This window comes from Tyto alba, unplaced genomic scaffold (genome assembly GCF_018691265.1).
Source record: "Tyto alba isolate M040663 unplaced genomic scaffold, T.alba_DEE_v4.0 Super-Scaffold_27, whole genome shotgun sequence".
NCBI classification, from domain to species: domain Eukaryota; kingdom Metazoa; phylum Chordata; class Aves; order Strigiformes; family Tytonidae; genus Tyto; species Tyto alba.
This window is the reverse complement of record NW_024881301.1, coordinates 3,499,434-3,521,907: the sequence shown is the minus strand read 5'-3', so window position 1 is coordinate 3,521,907 and position 22,474 is coordinate 3,499,434. Positions and strand designations below refer to the sequence as shown.

The 22,474-nt window shown below is 38.3% G+C and overlaps 1 protein-coding gene across 2 annotated transcripts in view; it reads left to right on the top strand.

Annotated features, from left to right (window-relative positions):
* ASXL3 (ASXL transcriptional regulator 3) overlaps nt 1–22,474 on the top strand; it is a 135,474-nt gene that overhangs the window by 2,421 nt on the left and 110,579 nt on the right. Inside the window, exons 2-3 of one of the 2 annotated variants that reach the window (XM_042798091.1) lie at nt 19,495–19,558; nt 21,396–21,478. In XM_042798091.1, the coding sequence (XP_042654025.1) occupies nt 21,423–21,478 (56 nt within the window). In that variant the 5' untranslated portion in view covers nt 19,495–19,558; nt 21,396–21,422. The remainder of the gene's footprint in view (nt 1–19,494; nt 19,559–21,395; nt 21,479–22,474) is intronic. The other variant, XM_042798090.1, reaches the window with a different exon arrangement.

Sequence of the window (22,474 nt, the reverse complement as noted above, 5' to 3'; positions counted from 1 at the left end):
GTTAGGACCCTGATGATTCATTATGACTTTGTTTTCTTGGGATACATCAATAATGTATTACTGCAAGGTTTGATTAAATCAATTTCTTTCCAACGACAAGTAAACAATGAAGTGATTGATACCTACTCACAAAGATCGACTCATGAGTTACCTAGATCAATATGTTGTAAAATTGTATGCTGCTGAATTATTTTTAGGAAGAAGAGGTTGAATTAATACATACAGCAAATGTATGGATATTTACGTGTTAAGTTTTCTACAAAAGCCCTTACATTGCAACAATATTGGGTTTTCAAAATGATGTGCTCAAAAGTATGAAAGGACAGAGGTAATACTGCTGGCATTGCTTTTTCACTCTGTTGTGCACGTTCATATATTACAATCTAGACTTTAAACGACATACTTGCATGCTAGTTTCCCAAGTACTTTAAGTTCAGTCACTGGAGCTGCTGATTTTTTCATTTTATTTTCTTTGTTTGGTGTGAGGTGCCATACCTCATTTTCTGTACACCTTTCAGACTCAGTGCTAAAATATATTTTTCTTTTATGTTTCAATTTTACATAAATAGCTATTATTAGCAACACCCAGTAGCTTCCCAAACGCAAATGTTTCTATACTTATAACATGCCTATGAAGTTAAGTATTTTGACCTCAGCTTTACCCATGCGGAGCTGAGGCAAGGAAAGATTAAGTACCTTACTCAAAGCTGTGCAGGAAGTCTGTGGGAGAGGCAGTTATGGTACCAACAGCGTCTCTGTAGTAGTTCTGTTTCATAGTCATAAAATCATCTTCCTTCTGTGGCTACACTTTCGCCTCATTCACTCTCTATTACTATTTCTCTCACAGTAATTATGAGAGAAATGGATATGGTCATGTCTCTATATTCAATCTATATTGAAACTCATAATGCACTATGCAATAGTTATGGATAAAAAGGAGTACAAAAACTGGACTTGAGCCTGAAGTCATTACACAGCTCTCCATTTCCCACATTCACAATGAAGGAAGCAGAAGTACTTTAGAAAAATGTATTACATGACAGTTTTAAAATACATTGTAATGTGTAAGTCTAAGTGGTGAGGCTCCAAACTGACAGTCAGTGTGTGTTGAGTGTTTTTTAGTATTTAATTAAATGGTCTTTGGAAACTTAAGTTCCTGCAATGCAATTTTTTTTTTTCAAGCTGTTCCCTTAATTTTTAAAATGTAGGGAGGAAAGGACTCCCATTATAGTCAGCTCTTGCTGTAAATACCACGCATGTGATACAGGCAGTAAAACAGGAGCCACTGGCATGTCCTGTATTGGAACTTGCATTTTGTGGAAGAAGTCTCCTGCAGAGAGTTGAATCTTTCTGTCTGCGACACACTGCTTTTTTCCTCATGCAAGTCTGCTTATCTTAGGGCAGGGCATAGCCCAGCTTACAAGCATTCCTGAGAAATGAACGCATGTGCAGGATCAGTGGAATGGTGGCATACCACTAACAGTTCATGTTACAGAACCCATTTTGTAGAACACACATTTTTATGGGCAAAATTGCAACCTGTCTTTACAACCTGCCACAGGGTATATCTTTGATGTAGACCCGATATGTCAACTCACTTTGTACTTTGCAGCAGACTACAGCAATGCTTATGTATGACCTGGGCATTACCTCCATACCAGTTTTCTGCTTTTTGTGTCTGATAGACTAAGATAGAACACTTAAAAGAATGAGAACAAAAGAAAATCTTTAAAGGAAAGAGGAGAAACATCCTGTATTTCCTCTGTCTTTCAGCTGATCCTCATTTGATGAAACCATAGTGTTGTTTTCTGGTCATACATGAAACTCATAAAAATTGAATAGAAAGGCTAAATACCTGAGTAGTTTAAGCAATTTGTAATGATTCCTTACAGTTGAAAACGCTTGTATCCATTTAATTTCAGCTGTTCTTAAACTCACGAAGACTGTCAAGCAGTTGCTGAAAGTCCTGAAGTAGTGAATTCTGCCTCTTAATAACTTCATGCCTTAAGATACTGCATAAAAAATATTGAAATAAAAAATACTGAGAACAAAATGTGTCCAAGGATACTCTGCCACCACACAAGAGCTGATAACAGTTTTAAGTAGGTAGCAGTGATCCAACTTTTTTAATTTGACTACTAGACACGATCCTTTGTTATTTGTGATATAGAAAGGTGACAGAGGCCTAGATGAAATGAGTGGAGGCTGCTCACTTGGGGAATGCAGAGCTCAGTGTATGTATGAAGCATTGAGCATCTGCCTATGAGGGGTGATATGGTAATATTTTAAAAGAATTTTTTTATGAGTAGCTTGCCCTTATTATTGCCCTCTTCTCTTTCCTGTTAAGTGGTGTTTTGAAACACAGATCTGTATTACTAGTTGACAACAAAGCAGAAGAAAATCCCAAGAATGAGAACAGTAGTGCTTATTGAGTTGTTTGTGTGTTGGATCTCCTCTCCAGTATTGTTGTTCATTCTTCTCCAAATTTCATTCTGAAAGAAAGGTTTTCATGAGTTACTGAAGACTATGTGCTTTATGGTGCTATGGAGAGCCCTCATGGTTCAGGAGACGTGTGCATACTGGGTGAGTAATATTGATACCTTAATTCTTGTATTTCTTGCACCGGTCTCCTGACAGGATCCAGCTCTTAATTAAGAGTTGTTCTCTTGCTCTGTTAAACTTTATGAAAATTATACTAATTAATTAAGGAAATCAATGCTGAAAAAAACCCACAAAAAGCAATAAAAGCCCATTGGAATTGTTAGCTTGCATGTTACTGTTTAATGTCTCTGGCTGTCCGATAGCTGATTGTTGCTTCATCTGGTCTGCTAAGATAGTGTAGTTGAAACAGATCATATAGCGGTGTGGAAGTATATTTGCATTACATCTTCGTATCTGAAGACCACAAAAGAAACAAAAAATTAGAAGAATAACTTCTCTGTAGCTAGACCACTGATGATAATCCCTTTGACTTTTATCTTAAGTCTTCGCTTTTGTTGCTATAAATAACATTTTAAAGCATTGTGTGAAAGGAGCTTTGTGTATGTTTAAAAATGGGAGATTTGACATAACTTTGTTTTATGATATTAAGTATTTCTTTGTTGTTTTCTTAACAGAGACCTACTATTATTTCCATATTCTGAGTTAATTCTTTTTCAGACGTGCAGAAACATTGTGGCTTGGGAAGTTTTGATGGCCTTTCCCTTTGATCCACAATCAATGCTGCTTTGAAGAGCTATATTTTATTTTGGTCTGCTCTAGGGTTTCTTCCAATTTGTTTTATTCAAAGTAATTTTTGCACTTGTTAGACAAGGTTGAACCTGCACTTTTTTTTTTTTTTTTAACCTTCTGTGTTTGTTTTAAGCGTCATTTCATTTTGTTAGCATGAAATAATACAGAAATTGGTATGTTCTATTTTAGAAGGTGTTCTACAAATAAAATATAATCTATTTCAGCTCACCTTTTGTATTCTTCTAGGGTAGATTGAGAGGAACAAGATTCTAACTTTTACACTGAGACAGCCCTGTAACCTTTGGCATGCCACACCTTTAGGAAGGCAAGAACACAACCCAGGAATGGGACCCATCCTCAGTAATGTTACATTACTTCTATCAAAGCAGGGTAATATATAGGAGTAAACCCTTACAGGGACCTAAATATGAGCATTCCTCAACAATGCAAAGGTGTTCTCAGTGCCTTAAAGGTATGTTTTAATGCTCACTGTTATAGTGAATACTTCCAGTGGCTCCTGGCTTACCTTTCTCTGTGGAAGAACAAATATTTTTCTGTCACACTGCATGTTTCTATTGAAATAGCTGATCTGTTTTTTCTTCTTCCAGCAGATTACAAGTTTCTCACAAGATTTGGTCAGTTACATGTGGATCCAGTGGAATCACAGTGAAATATTGTCCACTAACCACACCCAAGGCCCTACCCACCCTTTACATCAGGTGTTTTGGATTTGCTAGCCCAGTTCACTAATTCCCTGAATCAAACTGTGTCATTGCAGCATCCTAGTCTGGACCAGGTAGCATGCTGTCCTCAAAGCAAAAAGCCAAACTCACTGTGCTTCCTGCTGGAGCCTTTCTTTGTTCTTTTTACTGTGACCAGCGGATTACAATCACCTGGAGAGTCATTTGCTAAACTTGACCTCTTGGCTTTGGAGTAATATCGTTTTTTTTAAATGTTGTAAACTTCAAAATGTTTTCCCTTTTCCTGAGTATGATGATGATAATCTTGGCATTCCCTGTAAATAGCAGTAACTAACTAGTGGCCTCCTTGTCTGCTATCAAGACCTGGGAGAAGATGTGATTAGTGGAAATTATTTCTTGATGATTCCATGAATTCCAGTTGAAACTGACCAAATCTTCCTTTTGAGGAACTTAGAGACTGAAGGAATCAAACAACTTAGCCTTCACTCCGGAACAGTTAGCTTCCAATGCAAAGACAGAACAACCACCTGGAATAGAGCCAGTTCTAAGCAGCACATCCTGGTTCAGCCTATTTGCTCATCCTGTTCAGGTAGCAAATCTCCATGCTGCTCAAGCACAACAGATTGGCCACAGGTGGCCCATTTAATCTCTTGTCAACTTTGAATGACAGTCACTCTTCCCAAAGAAACCCAGATCATTGATTTACTGGTCCTTTGAGGCTACTCTGTCATTGTGAAGTCCCGATAGTTTCCTGTTGCTGGAGTTTCTTGGAAGGGAGATGTTCTTGCTGGGAATGTAAAAGGGATAGAGAGGTGCCTTCTTACCTGCAGCTAATATTGGTTTGAAGGGATGACCTACGTCTTTCTGAATATCATACCTTAAGCAGACCACTAGTTAAATATATCCACTAGAGAACTTTAGCACAGACATCATGAGTATCAGGAGATGGCTTAATAAGCTGTCCGACAGTGCCTGCCTTCTTCCTAGGGCCTTTTTGGTGTCAGTGCACTGATCGGGATTGGGGACTGCACTTGGTGTTGGAGGATTTAGAGGAGTACCGTTCACTTTGGTGTAAGCAAGATCTGGTGTTTCTGACATTGGAACAGGAAACCGAGGTGGGGAATCTGTTGTTTTTATCCTTTGAAAATTAAGAGTTTGGCTCTCATTAATGGCTTTATCTCAGCAGGACAAAGTCTGTGTAGACCCCGGCATGTAGCTTTCCTCAATATCAGAGGACCTTTTAGATGAGGTTTTTAAACATATGGGATCCAGCTGTTACATTGCAGGTTCTGAGTCTGATGTGGCATCCTGTACCTCAGGTGTCTGAAATGACTTGTTTTGTAGTGTAACATAGAGTTTAGTTTCTGACAACATTTGCCAGGACTGGCAACCACCGTTCAGTCTGTTGCTCTGGAATCATCAGAGTCATTCACAGACATTAAGAGGATTGGGCTGTAGTTCTCTGTAGAAGATATTCCAGGTCATGGCCTAGATTATTACTCACGGTTTTGGAACATCAGAAAGTAATTTATTTGGAAGGCACACATTACATACTCTGTTTTAAAACTTGTCATCCTATATACAGATTGGTCTAGCTGAGTCTGTGATGGTGAGAATCTCCTCGCTGCTTGTAGAGGCTCAACTCTAGAGGTCATTATCCCGTGGGTGACAGTTGCATCCTGTAGAGCATAGTCTGACTTAGAGATAACAACATTTTCTAAACATCTACAATTTCAGAAGTGTTCCTTGACAGACAAATGTCTTGAGCTAGTAGATTATTTGGTTTGGAGAACTTAATGTTGAAGCTATTTTCTCTCTTTATTGTTATGATCTTGGTTAAGTATAGACTGGACCAGGAACTTAACAAAGCAGTCATTCTAGTCAGGGTTTATATTGCTTTGTCCTGGATAGCCTCCTGTATGACTTGGTGTCTAAAAAGGGAAAAGAGCCTTAACCAAAGTATACATCAACCATTTGAAGGTCAAAGTTTTACTCCATTTTGGTTGACTCTTAGCAGCCTGGAGAACTTGCCTAACTGTGTGTAGTGGTTCACTATACTTGGCGAGATGATTTGTGAAATGTTTACAGAGTCTAGTAAATCGCAGCCAGTCTTTATGCCACATATGATTTCTTCTTGCCTTTGAAACTTGAACCTTCTTTATATAAGATGAGGCTCTGCCAAAGTACTTAACTTCATCCATCATTAAATGATAACTTAATGTTTCTATTATTTTTCTTTTTGTTCCATCAGTTTTAACTGAACAAATTCCACATCCAGATGTTTAAATACATCTATTGATGCATATTTTGGGGTAAATGTTACCTCTTTTTATGCCTCAAAATTCCCAGTTATCCACCAGCTGCTGGTATATCTATTGGCATTGCTGTATCAGAGAAGCATGTGACATTCCATGTCACTATGCCTATATGCCAGTATTTCCTAGCAAGGGTAGTGGGAGAAAATAGACCGTTATTGACCATAGCCTGCTGTCATTCTTCTGGACCAAGATTCTGGCAGCTATCCCAAAATTCTGATATTCTCTGATCACACCAGATTCTCTCATTTGGCATTTCTGTCATTTAGAAATTCTAGACGGGTAATACCAATGAGAACCTCTGGAATTTGCTGTTTAGAGCAGGAAAAGCATCTTAATTAGAGCATTACTTCGATAATCATAGAACTGATAATCAGAGAAGATGAAGTTGGAAAGGGTCTCAAGGTCACCTTTTTTGTTCAGATGTGAAAATAAGTCACATGCCCCAAATTTGTTTTGTGAAATCAGTAAAATCACTTAGTAACTTTCATCACCCATAGGAGCTAGGACTTCTCTGGCCTTTGCCAGAAGCTGGTCTTTTTGTGGAATTTCACATCCTACTTAACAAAATGGAGATCTAGGCAAATAAAATGATTATGAAGGGTTGTCCAATGACCATGATTTAGAATTCAAATGCATCATTACCTATTTTTTTCCTGACAGTAACTAGACTGAAAACACCAATTTTCTTGTACAAATTGAGGATTCTGTGTCCATTGAATAGTGCTCATTCACATTCTCTGCTTTTTTTGAGGCTTTTTTGGACTTAGTCTCTGGATTTTTTCAATAGTTTGATGTAGCAGTGCTGCAGTAGGTTCATACTTAGAGCAGTAGTGCTTAATGCATTCTAATCTCTTTTGTAATTTCTTTCACTTATAATGCAAGTTTTCAAGACATCTTGCAAACACTCACCTTCTGTTTTAAAAAGAAAAGTAGGTAGTATAACTTAGCGGGCTTCACTGTCTAGATGTGGAATAAGCTTAGTAAATCACTGTTGAAGACATTTTCAAATAAGCTACTACTGAAGATACGTTAATACCTTTTTGTTACTGGTTTCACGATGACCCATGGCTCCACAAATGTGTACCTTCCCGAAGGTGTCAGGGACTACCAAGGATTTTCCTGGATTGTTCTTGTACTGAGCTGTCTGGGTTTGAAACAATTTTTTTTTTGGGGGGGGCCAAGAATAAGAAAAATCCGTGTAGCCGATTTTGCTACATCGGCAGTCCTTGTCAAACAGGTTGTTTGTCTTCCTTTTGTCCCATTCCTGGGATGCTGTGCTGTCAAGTTGTGTTGCATTATTAAACATCTCCTGTGTTAAGCACACGTCAGCAGAATGGCTGGACAGTTCAGCAACTGCTTGTGTTGGTCAGGCCACATCGTAGAAAAGAGGAAGCAGTAATACAGAGCACGAACTGTCTTTCGTAAGGCTACTAATCTTTTAAAAGAATGGTGGAGATTCTTGTGATGATTTACTTCACCCTGCCCAGTACATCTGTGCAGCTGGAGACTTTGAATATATATCACAGTACAACAGTGGCCTCCTGGGTAATAGCTGAAGTGCTTTTTGCCAGGTATCCCAGTAGGAAATATTTGATGGGAGGACAGAATAAGGATTACATGATTTGATGTGGTCCCTCGAATTCCTCACTTATCAGCCCGAATCTTCTGTATATCTGTATCACACCAAGTACTGGGTTCCAGCCCTGTGGGACTGACTAGGAGAATCACAGAAACAAGTCTACATGCCTGGGGCATTTGGTCTGCCTGTACCAAGCCCCAGCATCCTTTGGTAAGGCAGTTGCAATAGCAAGAAATGGACATTGGTCCCTTGGGTTGGTCCATTTGTGTGGTGGTTTCATCTTGCAAACCAAATTCTTCATGCTAAAATGCAGTTCCTCCAGTCAGTGTTCAGGGATCAGCTAACTCTGCTGTTTTCCCCTATTGCTTTTGGAATTAGAGCTACCCATCTGAGTGGAACTTGTCAATGATGGCCAACCCTATGTCTTTGTCTTGGACTGATGCTCTTTGTTGTTAGTAAAAGTCTGTTAGTGAATACTGTGGTTTCTAGGGCATGGGATCAGCCCCCAAAAAGCAGATACTGAAAGAAAATGGGATTACTGTTTTAAGCTACTTTGAATACTGCAGTTATGAAGGATCCTTCCTGCTCTTTGAGATACAGTGTTCCAGTGATGGTGAGCCCCACTAAGTGGTTGTAATACTAAAACATGCTCTTTTTTAAAGTTGTAGAAGCACTTAAGAACTAGTGGGCTGTGGCTTCACAAGCTAAATATGGAGATTTTTATCAGTCTGGAGGTGCAAGTTACTGCATGCTGCATACATGCATTGCTGATTATTGTTTCATTTACTAAGTACCTCCACAGGAACTTCTAAGTACTTGTGCTACAATCAGCCCTTCACAGTAAATGTTTGATGTTCATTGTAACCATTGTGGGCTGTTAATTTAGCCTCCAGACCCACACCAGCAGCGGCACTCGAGGAAGAGGCTGCGGAAATTGTATAGGGCTGTCTGGGGAGTTTTCCAATGAAAGAGATCATAAATGTGGGAGAAGTGAACAAACAGATGCTTGATTGACTGAAGGGTCAATGCAAGAGATAACCAATAAGAGGAGTGGGCAGAGTAAAAGACCTTGAGGATGAAGCCAGTGTCGAAGCAATCATTTGAGCTACTATGTTTCATGGTCTCCAAAAAGGTAGTCTTTCAAGTGGTCTGTGAACTACAGGTTGAAAACTTCAATAGAAGATGGAAAACTAGAAAAAAAAATTTGGAGTAAGAGTCAAAGCAGTTGATCAAGAATGTTTTGTATGGATTTTGGAAATTAGATCAGAAAAATATTGTCTTATCATCTTTAACTCTATGCAGAAAAAACAACCAACCAACCAAAAAAAAGCTAAAACATTTTAATCTGTCAAATCGGTTTGGCCTAAGTGGGATTTTTTTTTTTTTTTATTCTTCAGGGACCTGTTAGAACTTTTTGTAGATTAATGTCTAATGAAAGAATTGTTATGTTGCAAAAGATAACACTTCTGTCTCTATTAATTTGTAGGGCTACCTACTTTGTGTGGAGATAGACTGACACATTATCAAAACATTCTCATTTTACTATAATTCTTGAAATCTTTAACATTTCCATTAAATTAAAAAACAACCAAAAAAGAAAATCTCTGTCTGCATAGTCAATTTCAACTATGCTTAATGAGGACAGACACAATTTCATACTGTAATTTTCATGCACTAAGTCATTATATTAGTGTCTGAGCTGTAGGATAATATTTCAAGCTATTTAAAGTTAAAGTAAAATAATGCTCCTGTTTTCATTCTGAGCCAGATCTACAGAAGTGGCTGCCTAGATAACTGAGGTTGATAGATAGAAATGATGGTTGGGAAATGCTCCTGAAAGAGCTGCAAAGAGAATGAGAGTTTTAAAAAAGATTTTCAGATCACTGCATCTGTTTGCTGTTATCAGCACTCTTAGAGCTGTTATGGCAAGAAGCTTCATGTGTTAATGAAAGTGTTGTTAAATGTTGGAGTTAATTTTATAGAAAAATATGGGTGTGGAGGGGGAGGGAATGGATCTGGGGAAAGCATTTTGAGGACTAATGTTCTGAAAAAATGAGGTTTTAAATGCTACATACATAATAATAGTTATGAAGATGATTACTTTTAGTACTTGCATACATTTTCTGGGATTAGTAGAAGAGAATGAAACTGGGTTATGTCTGTTGGCATGTCACGTAGTGAAAACAGTGTGTGCCTGGGTGATACTGATGTAATCCTGGGAAGAAAAATGGTAGTGCTGCGTTGGGACACGGTGAAGAAGAGATGGAGATGTTCTTGTACCAATGAGATGCAGAATAGCAAATCTACTGAAGGGAGAGGAAAAAAAAATAAATCTATGACTGACAATGACAGAAAAGGGGAAAAAACCCTAAACCTCTGAATTGTAGGATAAAATTGTATTTAATTTGTTTATTTATTTATTTTGCTACCATTTCACTTAATTAGGTAACCAGCTAACAACAATATTCCTTTGGCTGAAATTATAAGTAATCCCTTTGAAATAATTGAAAAGACCTATTTGTTTTCTGAAATATATTCTCATCCAGTAGGTAATAATATCTCCTATTGGAATTTTCAGAATTGGTTTCAAATTGTTTTGCTCAGGTTATTTCTAGAGCAGCAAAAAAATATAAATCTAGAATCTCCCATGTACAAAAGTCTGTTTGATGTGATGCCTGAATATGAGACTCTGCTAGTTTTCTTGTTGTGATTCTGGACACCTTGGTTTATTTTTGTTTTAAGCTCAGAAGCCATAGCATGTAAATGTCATAAGAATAATTTTATGTCTTTGGATGAGATTGTCTGGCACAGTTAAAGGAAGACTACATTCCCAGATCTGAACTGTAAGGCTAATCTAATTGCTAATTCTCATTGTTTCAAAGGTACACTATGAATTCAGTAGTTACACTGGAAGTTCAAGTTGAGGCAGTGTAACTTTTCCATAAAATAGTTTTCATTTTTCTGTTCACTTATTGCTAGCTACTTTTGGAGGGAAATGGAAGATATATCTAAAACATATATTATTATCAACTTCTAAGACATTGACTCTATAACAATGTGCCTAAACCCCATAGGCATTGAATTTATTTGCCAGTAGCATTTCCTAGGAGCTGACAATTTTTACTGCTATATTTGCTGAGGCTATGTGACTTTGGGAAAACTCAGATCTTCCTGTGTATGTGTGTTGGTGCTCATGGAAAAAGAATAAAGCCCATGACTGAATACACTGTATAACAGCCATGTTTTCCTCTCTCAGTTGCATGATGTGTATGGCTGATGGCCGTTTCTCACTGTAACCTGGTCAGTGCTTGTCCAGCTTGACCTGTAGGTGTCAGCCAGTCTTGTAGCTTGGAACAATGCCTTCAAGCAGTGTCAGGAGTTTGGAGCCTCCACAACAGTTGCAGATTGTTCTGAACGTTTTCAGGTTTCACCGCCATGGGGGAAGACATGTTCTGTATTTTGGTTTGAGATCTGATTACAAACTTTAACAAGCAGCACTTTGTCTCCTTATGAACTCCGGTTTTGAAGTCACAGTTCACCTTCTTTATAGGCTGGAGGTCCTATGGAATTTGTTTACCAGTGCCAAGTGATTGCTCATACTGGTTTAAATCTTAAAGGGAAATCAGCCAGTACACACTTGTACTGATGAGGATCCATTGATTTTTCTCTCCTGTCCATTTACCATCAATAAGAAATGTCCTTAGCTTTCATGATACTTCTTCCCTGCCATAATGTTACCCGATTACCTGGCTTGTCTTACCGTCAGGGTTGGTCTTAGTTGCTGATTACATTATATGTGGATGTGATTAACAGCTTGATAGAAATGTTTAAGTCAATACTCGAGAAGCCTAGATAAAGATAATGCTTTGTGGTGAGAGCTTTTTAAGAATGTGTTCTATCTGGTGTAAACCAATGGCAAAGAATTGCTGGTTTTAACAGAAAAAACTTTTATATCAAGGATTAAAATGTACCTAGCTTGGTACGATTTAGCAGTATCCAGAAAAGGAGAATTTAAGAAAATACAGACAATTCATATTCCATTTTGGGGGAAAAATAATTCTTCCCTCTTTAACAGAACTTTTGCTTATCATGTTTTTTTTTTTTTTTTTTTCTTTTTATCACAGTATATTATCTGAAGTATTTTCTTTCATAAGAAGGAGTGGGGAGCATGTAAACAAAATACTCTGTGTGCGTTTCTCTGTTAACTTAAATTTAGGATGGTCAGATTATTTTACGAGGCCCCTGGGAAGAAGTGAGCATGTAACTTTTCTCAAAACTTGAGGAAAGCTGCTCCTTCTATCCCGAGTTTTGTTTATGTATTTATATATGAATACAAACACAGATATAGAGCCATTATATGTTGTTTCTAATCTGCTTGTATTGTGACAAATGTTTCTTTGTAATAGTTGTTAAATAGTGTTTTTTTTCAAACCTCTAAACAGATGCTATCAAATACCACTATAAACCACCAGTATGGACTTCAGTTCTGCAATAAATGGTGCGTTTAATAGGACAAGTGTGGGTGGACTTAGGTGATGAAATAGGGGAAAGGACTATGTGGAAAGACTGGTAAGAAGGGCTGAACAAATAAATGACACAAAATGGATATGAGTTAGTGAACTGCAAAATATTCTCCTATTTTTGAAAATCTTAGATGAGTAATTGTCGACTGTGCCATCTGTAAGTAATGTGGGCTTCCAAACTTGTGGCAATTAAAAGTGCCTAGCATCCCACTCCGCTGTATTTTATTCTGTGTACAAGTCAGTACTGAAGACTAATCGCTTATGACATTAATCGCCTCATGAGAAGAGATGGAATAAATCACAGTAGCCTTTCCTCTCTTCACTCATGAAGATAAATGCCATAACACGATGGCTGATCTTTGTTATGACACTAACCATTATATATTTAACAGAGATAGCAAAATCCCACTGACAGCTAGCGAAAGAATTCTCTCTTTACACATTCTATGAGAAGACTGTATTTCTTTAGTTCAAAAACATGACTTATCATATCTGTTCTCAGAGCAATTTATGCAGTAGATCTGGATTGTGCCAGTGAACTGGATTCTGTACACAATGATGTCATGATTTAGATTAACAAAAACTGATGTGAAATAATAGTGCAAGCTTTGGAAAGAAAAAACTGCATAAAACTCAAGGACTCTTAAGACTCTACTCCTTTGTATTGTCAGTTCTGACAAAAGAAGATAACTCTTCTATTTAAAAACAAACAAGCAAGTAGCACCACTACCCCCACCATTCCGCCCCCACCCCCCCCCAAAAAAAAAAGCATGCAAAAAGCCCAAACCCACAGGTTTCAAAATTTTTCATTTTGTGGTGATTTTGTTTTTCCATTTTGCCTATGGTACTTGAAGAGGTGGGTTCAAGGAACTGAAAGTGGCATTTAGTTGTGTCTATGATTGCAAGGGACTTTAATTTTTCCAGCTTTGTCACTTGCTGTACACCCCTCTGGAATTTCTTTCCAGATTTTCCATGCATTAGACATGTTCTGTTTTTTTCTGGGATAGAATTACTAAGAAAGATTATTAGTAATTCTCTGCATCTCTACTTGCTTATTTATTTGAAGGGAGTGATGCTGTGTATCATTCTATGAGTGAGGAACAGTGCAAACTGACTTGCAAAATTTATGGACTTCCATTGTGAGGTTAAGAGAATCAGTGTGACATACTGGCTTCTTCAAATTGTGCTGTAAATTTCATGAGGTAGTTTCATGCTATCTATCTGACAATTAAAATGGAAGTATAATTTTTAAAGTTTTATTTTTATGTTTGCTGGCTATCGTTAACCACATTTTAGTAACACAGAAGTGCCTTTTGATTGGCTAAATATATTAATGGTGTACCAGTGGAGTCAATGTCAGTTGCAGCATGAAACTTGTGTTACTGTTTTAGTGGGTGAGTTTTATCTGGATGAAATAACATCGTTGAAATTAATGTATAAGAATATTTAGGTAGAGTGAGTAGTTTAAAATATTTTTATTTGTATTCTGCTATCCTTCTTTCTCCCCCCTCCCTTTTTATTTATTTTTTTTTTCTTTTTCTTTTTTGCCTTCTGGAAATCTTAGGTCTGTATCTTTAGGACACTGTCTAACAAGATAAGCTCTGATAGTAAAGCATAGGTAAGAAAACCAGCATAACTGTCACCTCCTGTTAAATTTGGTACATTTGGAGAGTAGCCAGTAGGGATTTTATTTCTCACATTAAAAGTAACCCTTACACATTACATTTTCCTGAGGAAATTAAGCAGTGAAGGCTTTTAAAACAAACACATACTCATTCTCTATTGATTTTTCTGGGAAGTTTTACTCTTCATATTTTTTATTTCTATTTTATTATGCTGAAACATAAGTTATACATCAAACCTTTCAGTGTCTTAGAAAAAAATTAATCTGTATCAGCTTTCAATAGAGAAAACAGCATATATAGAAGCAAATATGTTTGGGGTTTGGTGCTTCTTAGTACTTTTGTTTTCTTCTTCCCTTAGTAGTGATGAATGTATTCACACTTGTGGTAGTTCTTTCCTCTGTTATCTGAAATATAAAGGCAGCTGACAGGGCACTCATATCCATTCCATTAGTTCCAGTCACCTAAGCATGGCCTCTCTTCATTTTGTACAGGGATAGGTACCAATGGGGAATTTTTATCCCTTCTGGAATTAGAGGCATTTCAGGATCGTGGCCTGTGTAATCACTGAATGAGTGCAATTTCAGTAATGTTTTTGGGTGGCAGAGCTGTGTTTTGCTCCTGGCCCCTTTTCTGCAATAAAGATTCATAGTTGTAAACAGGTTTGACCCATGATTTTCAGCTGTGTGCACTGATACAGCAATTGAAACTTCTACTCTAAACTTAAATAGGCAGAGAATATGGTCTACAAGCCATAGGAAGTTCACAATACAATTTGTTCTGTTGGCACCTAGGAGCTACAACGTGCTGCTAGCTAGCTATTCACTATTGACTACCTATGCAGCAGTTGTGTACCTTTGCATGGGTTTTGGGGGACCCATGACAATGGACTGCATCTGTAAGGAGGTGTTAATGTTTCAGGAGGTAGAGGTCACAGCAGTGTACTGTGGTAAGGGCAAGGGAAGAAAGGTATTTCAGTAGGGATGTGGAAAGTTAGTGGTATTGCAACACGTTGAAAGATGGGAGTATCACTTTGAGTGTAGAGAAAGGCTGGGCAGAGTGAGAGGCAATGGGATATTGTGATAGAAAGCAAGAAGAGGTATGGCTTGCATGGCTAAGCAGAAGTCTGAAGGCTGGACTGCACTGTCAGAACTGAGCAGTCGTTCTGAGGATCTGGATGCTCCATTGCTTGAACTGAAGTCATCACTGGTAATCCTGATGCTAATAATGGAACCCATACCAGGGTAGCAAGTTTGATATCCTGCTCACTGGGGTATGTATCTTTGATCTTGATTTTACAGAAATCTGATAGGAATCTCTGTGCTCCCTGGGCTCACCCTGTTACATTCACTGAGGTGTTTATGGCTCTGTGCTGACAGAGCCTTTAAGTGAAAGTTCCTGGTTGCTCAGACAGGCTGATTGCGTTAGTAAAGAGGAAAATACGAAGGTTTCCTTTTGTTTCACTATGTCAGACCAGATCAATGAGTTATTGTAAGTCAGTCGTTTACAGCTGAAGACTTTACCCTGCATTTTCTGGTGTGATGTATGAGGCCACTAGCAATGCTAGATGTTGTTGCTGCTAGAGCTTGTGCCTTTTAAAGGAAAAAAACAATTGTATGTTTAATTTTAACTGAACTGTAATCCAGTTTCTTTTGAGTTTGCAATGTCAAATGTACAGTTTATTTGGAATTTCCAAAGCACTGTTGTTGCCTTTCTAACAGCTTAAAATATGACATTATAAATAAAAAAAAAACAAAACTAAACACCTCAATAGAATGGTTCAGACATCTCAGAACAAGGCTCAAACCAGCCAGTCAAAGCAATGGAATGAACAAACATTCATTCAGCTTCTTTCTTGCTCTTTCCTTTCATTCAGTATTTTAGGAGATGAAAATGCCTTACCTATCTGGCAGGTTAGCAAAGCCTATATGATTTCAGACTGACTTGCAAACAAATTCTGTAGTAGAAACTCTCTTGCAGGAAGCACTCTCCCAATTGTTCCCTGTAGTTCATGCTGAAGGAACTGTGAAGTGCTTCTGACTGAAAATGGACTGAAGAAAAATATTTTTTGGGTGTACTTTAAACCATTTGAGCTCTACAGGTCAGTAGCATTAAAAAAAAAAAAAAAAAAAAAAAAGCGTGGACTAGCAAGTGTGCACATAACTGATGTTAAATTTTAATTTAATGTATTTCAGCAGGTTTAGGTATTTTTATGTATTGCTTTCTTGTTTGTGTTACATCTTCTTTTCCTTCCTCTATTTTACTTTTCTTTCTTCTCTGTAGTGATGCATAGATTACAGAGACAGATTCATAGTATGGAACATACCATGAAAGACACGTTTTATGAAATGCACTTTCTTCTACTCAGATTTTATAACTTCCTATTGTAACTGCAACTGCTCAAAGACAAAAGTCATACCAGGAGAATTATTACTCTCATTTCAGCTTCTTTTAATATTTTAGTACTTGGAAACTATTCTTTACCTTTCTCTTAATCACCATCAGCAAGAGCTTCATGAATATCTATTTGAGAATTTATGTTAAAATAGGTCGTAGTGCATCTTCCCTTCTTATTTTCCTCCCTCTTTCCTCTTTTTTGTGAATCATGTACCCTACCTCCTCTCGATCTTGCTGTTTTTTCCTCTTCATCTATCTCTATGCAATTCCTTTCTTCCCCCAGTCTGTACCCTACCCTACTCTACCTTACCCTCCTCTCCTAACCCTTTGCCCATCTTTCTTCACTCAAAGGGCTTTGAACTTTTACCAGGCTGTTGATAATTCCACAATGACTAAAGCCATTAATCAAAAATGAATACAAAAGATTTGAGTGGGGCATTTCCCACAAGACAAGCCAGTCCTCCTGTTAACCTCACACAAGCAGCTGGAAAAGACAATGCTGGATTTTTTCCAGGACACTGTTTTTGCACCCTGTTTGGGACTCCATCTTTCAATTCGTTAATTTAGTAATTGGTGGCTAGAAAATATCATATATTTTCTGCTTAGGAGAAGGAAAATGATTTTTCTGTTCTTTTAGTCACCCTGCTGTCTTTGGGCAGTAAAGATTGTCTGTTGTGCAGTTCAACCTGACTTGTATTTTAGCTGTTGAGTGGGAGCACTAGTTATAACTGTACTGTTCCTCTTTCTCCTCCCGAATTATTTGAATAATGTTCTAAAGAAAATTGCTTCAGTTTGTGAGTAGTGGCTCAGCCTATAGTTTGACCCAGTAGACGTGATAAAATGATCCTGATTTTTGTCAGCTACCTGACCTTCAGATTCCTGCAGGCATCTTCCAGAAATGCAAGAGGCTCTGGCTGGTTCCAGATAACTGCTCTGGCTACACAGACAGCATCAGCAAGCCCACTAGCCTGCTGCTTTTGGACCACAGAACACTATCAGACCACACTGGCTTCTTGCTTAGAAGAGTCATTTTCTGTCAGAGTAATAACTTATTGCTTCAGGGGCAGTGGCTGCTTGTCTGGCAAAGCTTCCCACTTTCTGCAGGAATGTTTATGGGTGGCAAGAAGGCCGACTTTCTAGTTTGCCTTTCTTCGTGCTGTCCCTCTGCTTGTGTTCCCTCTAGTGGCTGAAATGCAAACGATTGAGCGGATCTGATTCAGGTAGTCACAAGCAACTGTGTATATAAATTAAACTAATCATTCCATCAGTTATATAGAGGTTCTCTTCTGGTTTTATAGGTGAGCTGAGCATTCAGGATTTCTCTCTTACACAAAGCTGAGAGTCTTGACACTGCTCTAGAGTTTTCTTGTTAACACTTCACTCGAAAGTGTTTTTTCCCCAGTGTGGCATCTTACTTTTTTGAGCAGTTATCAATGAACAGAATATCATAGATACCATGGTGAGAAAAAGAATTTGAATTTCTTCTTGTCCCATATAACTGATATGACTTTTCCAATGAAACTGGGAATGCATGTGTTTGTGGCATCTATGTAATTATTTAGTATCTTTGAAGTTGTGGTTTGATACGTGTAGATGATAAAAATATAAAAATTTGTCAGGCTGCTACCATTTGCTGATAGGTTTGATTTCCACTGTACTTGGTAGGATCTGAGTCGTTTTCTCTTTGAGCCGTTAACCAGGGCTTGAATGAACACAAAGAATGTGTTCAGTGCAATGACTACTTCTATTCTCTTCCAGATTGTCCTGATGGGTATCAAATTATTTGTCCCAGTTATTTAGTGGCTGTCCCTTTTTAAGGCTGTGGTTGAATGGTAGGAATAAATAGAGCATATTTGATCCTCTGTGATAGAGTTAGTGCAAACCATTCTTTTGACATTGTCCTTTGTAACAAAATACATCAAAACAGTCATACTCTTCATGACAGTACTTTGACATGTTTTAATTTCAGCATTATTAGTCACTGCCTATATACGATATGAGTGTTGGTGGTTGGAGTGGGAGAAAGGAGAAGGATATTTAAAACCGATAAAGGCTTCCTCCCCTGGTGTGCATTACTTTATGCTACTGCATTTTAGTATTTTATTTGCCTTAAGGCAGAGTTAGTAATTCAATTTGAATTTCTAATATTATTTTTAAAAGCCTTAGAAATGCAAAAGAGTTTGTGGGCTTCTAGCAGTGCTTATGGTGAGATATAGAGGGAAGCGACACTAGTGCAGTTATCAGTTCACTGTATTCATTAGCTCACAGACTCTTAAATAATACTCTGATGCTGTTTTCCATAACTGGTGAAGAAAATAAGATTATCATTAAAATGTTTTCACAAGTAATTATTTTTATTTTCTTGCTGTGATAAATGGTTAGGTTAAAACTGGAGGGGGAGGGGGACACGACAGCATGGTGGGAGGGGCAGAAAAAACATCCTTACTAAGGTTCTCTGCTAAATTAATCTCCGTTCTGATAAAGAAAATTTAATCAGATACACAATAACAGGATTTTCAACTTGAATAGTGTTTGAATTGGTGAATTAATGCTTTTCAGTTAGGGTATGAACAGTTCTTTAAATAACAGGCTTTAAAGTGTTTAAAGGGTTAGTTGAACAGAATTAAATTCATGGGGTATATGAACTGCAGCCCACGCTACATGTCCAGCATAAAACAAGTCCACACAATGGGGGATTGTTTGCTCCAGCACTTTCAGCCTGTCTAACATACTCTGCATTTCAGTTTGTCATTATACCCTGAATGTGTCCACTTCATACTGTGGTATTTGAAATCTGCCTTGTGGGTTTGATTAAACTTTCTGTAGTGGTGTAATGCATCCTGCTTGTTGGTTTCATTGTTGTTTGGTGAAGATGATCTTACGTATCCCTATGTCTGGCCATTGTTTCCACAACCAGTTCAGTGCAGCTTCCTCAGCACAAACTGCTCTCCCTTCTCCCATTGTCCAGAACAGGGTGACTTTGGATGTTTGCGTAGCTTTATTGTTTCCTTCCCATTATTGTCAAATTCACATGGTAATACTTGGCACTTTTTCTGACTTTATAGAGTAGGATGTGATGTCACAGAGAAGGGGACAGGGCTACCCAAATTTTCTCAATTGCAGGGAGGAGCTGCCCAGGTGTGCTGAGGGGCCTGTACTCAGGAAGAGAAACAGGGAATCCTCCACAGTGAGTAACCCCACTTTCAAGTGCACACAGTTTCCTTCATGGCCGTGTCCAGTACAGTGTAGTTTCCTCTTCTGTCCTTTCCAGTTTGCCCTCTGGAATGTTCCCAGTTCAGTTCTCTTCTTTTCCATTTATTTTGGTGTATTCTCATTTTACGTTGTCCTTTTTCTTTGCCTTCTTTCCAAAGGTTAGCTTCCATTTTTGTCTCTCCACACCATTAATCTTTTCTCATCCTAGTCTTAATCTTTATACGCATTGTAATTTTTCCAATGTGTCATTGTGGTTCTGTCACTAATACATTGTATCATTTCTCTTCCCTTGCTGTGCAATGGCCCTTTTCCCAGCCCTGTACAGTTTCTTCTGTCCTTACTCATTGCTGTACTCTTTCCTACGCACTGTTCTTTCTCCTTTCAAATCACCTTCCGGTTTTCCTTTCCTGACGAGTCCCTTTTGAATCTTGCCTATTGATGTACATGAGATAAGCTCAGTTCAGCTCCCAGATCTTTCTAGTGCAGCTCTCACTTCTGCATTTTCCTTTGTGGAACTGAAAGATACAGGGTACGAAGCTCATCTGTAACAAAGAATTGAAGGATTTGGTCAACTGTGCTTTGGCTGCGAAAGGGGAGAACAGGCAGTAAATCAGAACTGTAAAATGTCAGGAGTGGGCTGAGGCGGTTAAGTTGTAGTGAGCAGGGACACTTTGGCTTTAGATGAGCGCCTTGAATTACAGCCCTGGCTAGCACCCTTCAGTGTGATGACTTGCATGGTACGATATGGTGGTGTCTCTATTTCCTAGTGGGCAGGTGTCCACATAGTAGTAGCTACTTTCACAATTGCCATAACTACTAGAGAGAAGCTCAGGATCGAATGAATTTGGAGACCAACCTGATTTCTTACCCAGAGTAGAAATGCAAGTTCTGGCTGAGATATGTTGGCAAGATGCTCTGGGAAGCTGGATTGCTGTGGCCTGTGCTGCATCTTCTACTGCTGATTGAAAGGTTTCGTTTTCCAGGGCTGTCAGTCTGGCACTTTACATAAGCAAAAGAGTGGCTGTTTGTTTAACAGCTTAAAACTGATGGGGACAAAAAAGGAAGTGGAAAACCAGAAAAATATCTGCAAGATGGTTGTATCTGGAAAGAGGAGTGGGTTACTTTGGGCTCAATTGGAAAAGGCAAAGGAGTGGAAAACTGAGCTGAACTGGAAAAATATACTGCACTCTGTCATGTAGCATCTTGTGTGCTGTGACTGTTCTGACTACTTCATTTTTCATTGTTTTTAGAAACAAAAAGCATTTTAAAATTGAAACCTATCTGTCAATTCTCACAGTAGCTCCTGCTCTACAAATGGAAGGTTTTAGATAATTTTGTTCCTGAGGTCATGACAAAATCTAAGTGTAAAATATTCAAATGACCTCAAATAGTTCTAAAGTAATAAAAATCAGAAAAGATGACTAGCTATTTCTTTTTGGTTTGTTTGGTTTTTTGTTTGTTTGTTTTTGGTTTTGTTTTGGTTTGGTTTGGTTTTTTCCCTCCTGCCTGAAAGGAGCTCTGTTGCTGTGTCGTAAAATTAGTTGCATATTTCAACTCTTTTATTTGGAACCTGGTAAGAATTTTTCCCAGGCAGATGTAGCAGGTGATACACAAAACCAGCAAGTAAATCTTATTCTTGCTGCAGTTCCCTGGATTGTATCTGGCCTTCCAACAGACAGAGGACTCCAGTCTCAACACTACTGTTCTCTGCCTTTCACAAATGACTACGTAAAAACTGCATGATCACATAACCTTTCGGATTCACAGGACAGCTCTGTCATGTTACTTACACATTTATTATTTCTTTTCAGGCATTGGAAAAGTACCCCAACTCACCAATGACTGCAAAACAAATACTGGAAGTCATTCAGAAAGAAGGGTTAAAAGAAACAAGGTCAGTGTTTATATGTTCTGTATCTTTGCGGTCTCTTTGAAAATCATCTAGGAATGATGTATAATCTTTACAAAACATAAAGTGCTAGTTAATGGCTGAGTTGATTTCCAGTATCAAAATGGGAAATATAGATGATGGGTTTTGTTTGTTTGTTTGTTCAAGGCTTTTAAAATGGTTAGTGACTGGTTTAACTTTGTACCTTTCAAAAGGAGTCTGTAGGCCAGCTCCAGTCCAGTGGTCTTTCTTTAGAAAGACAGTGTCATTCGCTCAGATAGACCAGTGCTACATCTAATTTCTTCTTAAGGTTCAGAGTTTGACAACTGGGTTACCTCTGCTAACATGTGCATGGAGGAAGTGTGAGATGAAGCTAGATGTACTCCTCCTCTCACTTGGGTTTGTGGCCTGGTAACAGGGGTTGTGCCGATAGAGTATTGGGAATGGAAGGAGAGGGATGTTTGAAGACTGGGAGCTAGTCTGTGTGGCTGCAGAGGTTGGACACAGAGTCGCTTAATAACAGCGTACTTCGGATGTGGGTTTCAACTATAATCATTAAGCTGTTAGGGGATAGGTGGCTTATTCAGAGCCTATAAAAATGAACAATTTTCTTTCATTGACTCATGGTTCAGATGGGCATGCATCTTCTTATTCCTTAAAAGTGACTGAGTACTTGGTAGGTCTTCTAGTGACCTACAGATGGAAACCTAGGCAGGACGTACAGTAAGTTAAGGAAAAGCTTGTTGATTAGTGGGTGTCTCCTAAAAGATGTGGTTTCCTCTTCTCCAAGTGTTACAGTATGCCGTGGTTTGAGCCCAGAGGGCAACTGAGCACCACACAGCTGCTTACTCACTCCTTCCCCCTCAGGGATGGGAAGGAAAAAATAAAACAAAAGGCTTGGGAATCATGACAAGGACAGGGAAGGATGACTCGCCAATTATGGTCATGGGCAAAAGACAGACTCAAGTGGGGAAGAAAAAGAACATCAGTTTAATTTGAACA